Raw genomic sequence first — 7,767 nt, forward strand, 5'->3', positions numbered from 1 at the left:
GGAAAGATTTGCATATGCTGTGATATTATCACTGCAGTTGTCAACTGTTTTCTTTAATGGAAATTTAAATCAGGTTGCATAAATCAGTTTGCCTTAAAAAGCCTTGTCTCTCTTTCACTTCAAATTTGGTTTTACTGCTGGCATCACTGTGCTGTCGAAGACTGTTAAGGGGTAGTTGCATGTTAATGTAGAGAGAAGGATCTGTGGCTCAGACCTTTTACCTTACAGGATCTGCTGTGGTACCCAGGACAGCATCATTCCTGAAGGGCAGGTCTTTTGAACTGTGGGTTGGTTTTTTTTTTTTCTTTGTCTAACAGAGACATTTTTTCTAATTCGGTTTGTTAGCCTGTTTTTAAATCTTTTAGAGGGATTGTGTTGAAGCCTAAAATAGGCCTTGCACAAAAAACCAAACACACAGCAAATGCTAGAACTGCTCCCAAATGCATTATATAAACTCAGAATTTCTTCAGTACACTGCAATAAAAATTATATTAGAAAAAATAACTGTACTCAAACATTTAATTACTTATTTTGCCTCCTACAGGTTAGGTGGCGGTCCTGATGATGCCAAGGAAATCATGCAGCACAAATTCTTTGCTGGCATTGTTTGGCAAGATGTATACGAGAAAAAGGTATTTATACAACTGTTCTCCCAAGGTGAATTGTAGCTGTGGATGTATCAAATGTTTCAGATTTTGTTGCTCTCTAAAGGTATACAGAAACCCTCCACAGAAAAGGTTTGTAGTTGTTTTTAGCAACAACTTAATATACTGTAATCAGATTACTTGTGGATTTTTATTTTGCAATGATAGGAGTATCTCTTAATGAGATACATGGTTTTATGGCTGAATAAATAGGATGTAATCAAAATAGCTTCCAAATTTAGAGAGTATATAAGCTTTTAAATGGCTTTTCCTATGAACTTTTGCTGCCATTTCTTGTGTTGACTGACACATCCCTTGCAAGCCCAGAGTTAATGCTGGTTCCTGAGCATCTGAAGCCAGACTTCCTAGAGGGAGTAGTAGAAGATGGGCTCTTCTTTCCCATTGCATTTTTCCTGCCTTTTCAATCTAATGTTGTCAGCATTCAAGACAAGTCCAGACAAGTGTGGACTCTTAGATCAATCCAAGCCTAATACTATTTTTTGTGTGTGGCAAAGGACTGATGTGAAGTGTCAGTCATGGTACTGACATACTTCATGGTATTTCTCATGGGTTTTCTTTGAGACCTGCTGGGTTTGTTGGCTTTTTGGTGGGAGCCACTGAAGTCAAAGAGCCCAGCCCTTCGTGTAAGAATGTGTTTCCTCAGTTGCCTGTGCCTCAGTGCCCCTTCCTTCTCAGATAACTATTTCACACCTCCAGGATGCCCTGCTTTGTGCTCTAAGGATGGTGTGCTGTTGTCCTCTCACGTTCAATTCTCAACAGCCACATTTTCATAGCACTCATGAAATGCAGCCAAACGTGGGTCTGCTGATTCAAGGCTCCCATCTACTGGTGCCACATGATCTCATTCAGTCCCAGAGTTTCCTGATTTCCCTCCTTCCCCCAGCAGTCCCTCATGGTATCAGATCTTACTTGATCTCTAAATACAGTTTGGTTGTCCCTCCAGTTGGTGGGAGCAGGTAAGAAACTTGGCAGATTCTGAGTTTCCATATTGTAGTGGGAGCATTGTCCAGTGCCTGTATACAGCTACAGAGAGGGCTCTGTTTCCTTCTCTTCTTTCACTTCCTCACAGATCTGTGTGGCTAAAAGAACTGAAAAATCATAAAACAAGGTTTTGTGCCTTGAAAGTGTGGATATGACATTAAGATCTCAGTCCTTTCAAAACATCCCTTGAGGGAGAGTATACAGTCATGAGAGCAGGAGAAAGTTCCATGAGTTTATTCAGTATAATGTGAAAAGTAGATCTGAATTCCTATTCTAAACAGGAAGTTGTCCCCATTTTCACCCAGTTGACAATCTGAATGCTTGAAGGTTTGCTGGTTTTATGCAGTTGAAGGTAAAAAGCTGACAGAGGGGCTCAAATATTTTGAGTAAAGCTATTTGTGATTTGGTAGTAGTCCCAGTTCCCTGAACAGAAGAGAAATCACACAAGCCAGAGGCAATGTTTTATTTTGCCATAGGACTCAAAAAGCCTTCATAAATTGTTCCATAGTGGTAATGATTCAGATTATTCTGAAAACTATCAGGAAATTCCTAATACTTGCATCTTTTAGAGCAATTGAGACTAATCCTGACCTTGGCCTATCCAAGGAGTCTAGATCCTGGCCTTTCTCGTGTCCCATTAGTGTTTGCATCTGAGGTAGGCATGCTGTGCAAATGGAGAGCCTGTGAATAGTTGCTGCCTATATTCTGGTGGTCCAAAGAGGGTCTTGCAGCATTTGCCTGAAGTGCAGTCCCATGGATTGAAGCTGCATTTTGTCAGCTGCCGTGAGGTGTTTGTGTGCTAAGCTTGGTTCCCCACCATCTCCAGTAATGCTGGGTTACGTGTATGAGTATGGGCCTGGGTAATCCAGAATGTTTCCTTTGTAATTAAACTTTTTGGAAGCATAGCTTTGCTTTAAATTATAAGGAGCTTTGAATAACTGAGGTTGTCTCCCAGATTTAAAATGTTTATTAGGCTCACTTGGAAGAGTGCTGTCTGTCTCTGGTGCAGAGAAGGTGCAGTTTAATTCGCTGTAATTTGCCCACCCACAAGCAAAACATATGCAAAGAGATTTTAATCACATGGGGGCTTTTTTCTGGTCCTTTTCCTCTCTTAAACCAGCATGAGCCTGTGGGTACCAATGCTGGTCTGCAGCCGTGGGAGGCTACAGGTGGCACCTCCCTGCCAGTTGAACTGCAGAGCTATTGCAGTGACAGCTTTTCAGTAAAGCGACATATTTGCTTGTTAAAGCCAGCGTTGGAGCTTTCTGCGGCTTCCCCTCTGTTTCCAGCTTAGCGCTCAGAATTTGACAGCTAGGGGGAAAAGATGTCTGGTGGGTGCATCATAATCTGTCTCAAATTGCTTTTAACAGATACTAAAATAAAAAGGAAAATGATACAGGCAGTGCTAGCCTGTTCCACATGTGTGCTGGCTTGGGATTGCTGCTCTGAGTCGCTCCAATGTGCTCAGTTCAGGTGGCTGCTGCAGTGCCCAAGTCCTAAATCACTCCGAGCTGTGCACAGCAAGCAGAGCAACTGGGGGCACTGTGAGTGCCAAAACCACCATTAGCTTAAAAGGACAGATAGAGCTACACACACATGCACAGCCTGTCAAACCCAGGGTTGCTTTGGGAAGTAGGCAGAAACTGCTGCAAGGAGAGAGAGGATAGAGTTACATGAGGAAGAATCTTCCTGCTCCACAGGGCTTTTATATGTAATATGTTGGTGTGATTTGATTGAGAAGTGTTATTAACATTATAATGTAAAGCATTCCCTCTTCAATAGCTTCAGGGGACTTCAAGGCTCAGAGTAACTCCTGACTTTGGGATATCCTATTTCCTTTTCCTTTTTGAATTCAGGACATAAATACCACTTCTAAGGACTTAATATTTTTTTGTAAGGGTAATGTACCCAGCTGCGTTAAGCCATTCTTGGGCACAGAGAATTGTGAGTGTAATTGGGAAAAAAAGATGATGAATATATACTATAATTGTGCTGTCTTATAATAAACAGAGTTTTTATGCTTTAAATTTTTAAAGATTGATTTTAAACAGTAAATGCTTCTTCACATATGGGAACACTGCCATATGTTTACATTACATTTCTTACAGTCTTTACATTGAAAATGAACACATTTTATTGGATTGCTGTTTATAAGACAGGACACTGTTAGGTGCTCTCAAAACAGATCAGAAAGACCATCCTGATGATAGGGAGCTTGAAAGTTGACAAACAAATGATTCTTCACATCCAAGCAGGAGGCAAAGTCAGGGGTGGGGAGGAGGCGTTTTGTGTATTCAGGATTTGCTGATGTTTTCCGGGTAGTGATTTCTGTCAGCGTAGTGTTGTTCTTGTTTGTAGAAATGCAGAAGTGCATGTCTTGGGGTCACTGCATAATTTCAGATGGAGCAATTTACCATCCACCTTGCTAAACTTCTCCCTGTAGTTTTGGATTGGAAGCTTGACACTTCCTCAGTCACGCTCCTAAATTGCTGCCCGGTGTGGCTGTGTGCTATTAAAAGATGGCCACGCGTAACCCCGGTGGTGGGCGAGTGGGATGCTGGCACTGTTCCTGTGCTCAGGAGGGCTCAGAGCCCTGCTCACATCCTGCCTCTGCCCCCCCGTGCAGGGGAAGGTGAGCAAGGTCTGAATCCCAGCTCTGGTGCCCTCCAGAGTTGTCCATGTTCCAAGTGTGTGCATCTGTATGCAGCCAGCTCCCCATCCCGCTTCCCAGGCGCGCTCCTCCTCCAGCCCCAGTCAGGCAGCTCTGCTCCATCTGGAGCTGCTCTTGCCAGAGCCTGCCTAGGTACACATGGATGATTTCCAGCCTGTCTGCCCAAGGGAGCCTCAGGAATAAACCCCAACGAGTGCAGCTCCTGGTGTAGCAAGAAGAGGATGTTCACTGCTGACTGGGCTCAGGTTTTTGTAAGCACTCCAGGTTCTTGAAGTTTAGAGTTGACATCAAACTGCTTTTGGGGACCAGGAGTGTTAATTAAAACTTAGTGTTGCTGCTGCCTTGGCCTAGATCCTGCTGGGTTGGTCAGACCTCCAGTCTGCATGGGCACAGTAGCACTGTAGCTGAAACTTTTGGGTGATGTTACCTTTGTGGTGATACATAGGGTTAGCTGATAAATTTCATATCACTTAGAATCTTTCTTACTCATTTTATCCTCCTTAAGCGTAAATCTGACTAGATGAGGTTGACAATTTCCATATAATTATGTGGGGAACTACTATGTGTTATTTTTAAACATTGGTCAGCATGTTATTACTTGAAGACATTTTAGGATTCTAAGTTTTCTTTTTGCAGTTAAATCCTAGGGAAAAATGCCTTAAATGCCCCATAAATAGTAAGTGCACACCTAAGTAAGTATTTTTTACTGTAGTGCTTCCTTCTTTGTGAACAGGTGTTTTTTAGACATTTTAGGAATGTAGAAAAAGGCACTGTAGTTTATGTCAAATTCTACTTACTTCAAGCAGCACTGCAAGAACCTGTAAATAGACACTTTGTTCTTTCCTTAGCTTGTACCTCCATTCAAGCCACAAGTTACATCTGAAACAGATACAAGGTATTTTGATGAAGAATTTACAGCACAGATGATAACAATCACTCCTCCTGACCAAGGTAAAGTTTTTCCAAATGTTTCCCACTGTGTTCTCCACACCACCAGAAATAATTTGCTATGATGGGTCTCTTCAGCCCATATGAAAAAGTACCAGTTTAAACTTGAGGGTTTTCCATATGTATTTGACCAAGAAGTTGGTAAATTGATGTGAAACTTTCCAAATCTGCACATTCCCACTGGAAATCAGTGATAATAATGTTTATAATAATAATAATTCATGTCCATGTCCACATGCACTGTGTATATGCAAGCAGTTGATTGAGCATGGACTAATGTCCCATCAAAATATTGTATTTTTGTGATAACTGAGCATGTTTGATGCTCTCAAATGGCAATTGCCAGAAGTTCAGAACAGCAAGTTCTTTACCATGCATTATCTTATTGTTGATTTGCTGAAAATAAAAATAAAGGTAGCAAATGTTACCTGATGTTCTTTTTTTTTTGCTCTTTCAGATGACAGCATGGATTGTGTAGATAACGAGAGAAGACCTCATTTTCCTCAGTTCTCCTACTCAGCCAGTGGAACCGCTTAATGTTTTGCCATTCAGAAACAAAACAGACTGCATTTTGGGGACCTTACTTCAATGGACACTAGAGAACTTTCTATATTATCAAGTTACAAACTGTGTTTGTATTACGACTTAGATGAATTTGTAGGAAGCCTCACAGATTCTGTATTTAAAACAATTCTTTGATGCATTTTTGAGAAGGAGAACAAATCCATTCTTTAAGTATTATGTCAAGGCTTTTATGCTGAATCACCATAGGTTTTTAAGAATATACACCAAAACTGTTTACTTTAGAAATAATTAAGGTATTCAACATATCAGCAACTCTTACCAGAAAATCCCCTTATTTTATTTATTTCATACAGTTCATTATCTAAATACAGAATCTGCACTCTGATCAATTAGATTTATATAGGAAGATATAAGACTTTAGTAGCTAGTGCAATAATATAAGCAACAAAGTGAACAAACTCTGGAGGGTTAAAGTTCAAACTCATTTTGGACAGCAGTAAAGTGTCATCCAACTCCAGAAAACCAACTATAGGAACAGCATTAATGGCCTCAGTGAGGTAAATCAAAAAGCAAAAGTTATTTTTGTTATAACATCTGCTACAAGACATTACATATCAAACTGAATCCGGTGGGATTGCCACGCCGTACAGATGAGTATTTCATTCTAGGCAGTACATTTAATTATTCCGTTTGCATAGAAGCTAGGAATACTTCATAGGATTGGCTTCTCAGAACCTAGAAAATGCTTGATTTACCAATCTAATATGAAAGGCAACAACACAAAATCACCCACTTCCACCACTGTACAGAAATGCCACACAGGTCTAAGAGAGAAATCATCCTCATGAGCGAGTCAGCCAGACACGAGTACATTTGGCACTGAAGTAATGACTTGTTGCCGCTTTTTTTTTTTTTACGAAAAGAGATATGAATATATATAAACACTTAATGAATTTTTGCATCATGCCAGATCATTTCTTCTTTCTTGAGTGTGCATTAAAGGTATCAATCAACAGTTCATGGTGCCTTCTCACTCTTGAAGATTCAGTTTAACAGTGTTTCCCATGTATAAAAAAAACTAGGTTGAAACTTCATATGTGTTTGAATAATAATGGTGTTCAAAAAGTGAACTCTTTTTTTGTTTTTCATTTTTAATCTTAGTGGGAAATTCCCCACACCCTATTTTTGTTGTATCATGTTTCTTTGTAATTTTCATAAAAGCAGTCTTATTCTGTCTCTGCTGCAAATAAAGTTATTCCATTGTAGGTTGCGTTCTTTAAATTGCGCTTGGTTTTTTTTTTTTATTCTCTTGACTGTATAAAAAATGATTACATGTATTCCAGTTAAGTAGCATTTAATATTTTTATTTGAAAGTAATTATATTATGAAAACCCTGTCTTCCCCTCTCCATCAGACACTGCTGTGCTTGCACAGAGTCCATCATCTTGACTTTTTTTTAACAACATTCAACTCCAGTATTTTTACTCATGATATGAAAGTTTCCCTCCAAATAGTTAAATAAAATTGATTTAATGAGTTAGGTTCTTATTTCTTGTGGTAGGAGCCTTCTGAATTTGTAGAGATGCAACAACTGCTCCAGTTTCTCAAGTTTGATGTGCACATCACTGAGGGATTCAGGTTGTTCTGTTCCTCCTCAGTTGTTTCATCTCTGTGCTGATCATTATGCAAAGATAATTTTGGAAAACGCTTGTTCAGAGAAAAGCAACCTGTGCCAGGAATAAATTGTCTTGAGGTGAATGACGACTGGCCTTGTTTTGCTGCCCTCCTGGTGCCAGCAAAAGGCCCTGATCTGCAAAGGTATTTCTGTTCCACCACTCGGGCCAGTCTGTGCTGCACAATCTCTAACACTCTCCAGGCACTAATGTTAATCACAGCTGGGAGGTGGTTACAGAACGCTGGAATGTCCTTTTTCAAACAAGAATACAAAGAACAAGATCTGAACATCCAAGAACAACT

At 40.1% G+C, this 7,767-nt stretch overlaps 1 protein-coding gene across 2 annotated transcripts in view; it reads left to right on the plus strand.

The window, feature by feature from the left end:
* The window catches only part of AKT1 (AKT serine/threonine kinase 1), a 78,045-nt gene extending 70,974 nt beyond the window's left edge, over window positions 1-7,071 (plus strand). For both annotated transcript variants that reach the window (XM_053980477.1, XM_053980478.1), the window contains exons 12-14: window positions 545-632; window positions 5,166-5,268; window positions 5,723-7,071. In XM_053980477.1, coding sequence (XP_053836452.1) covers window positions 545-632; window positions 5,166-5,268; window positions 5,723-5,802 — 271 coding nt within the window. In that variant the 3' untranslated portion in view covers window positions 5,803-7,071. The remainder of the gene's footprint in view (window positions 1-544; window positions 633-5,165; window positions 5,269-5,722) is intronic.
* The last annotated feature ends 696 nt before the right edge of the window (window positions 7,072-7,767 follow it).

The sequence above is a fragment of the Vidua macroura genome, chromosome 6, assembly GCF_024509145.1.
Source record: "Vidua macroura isolate BioBank_ID:100142 chromosome 6, ASM2450914v1, whole genome shotgun sequence".
Taxonomy (NCBI): Eukaryota; Metazoa; Chordata; class Aves; order Passeriformes; family Viduidae; genus Vidua; species Vidua macroura.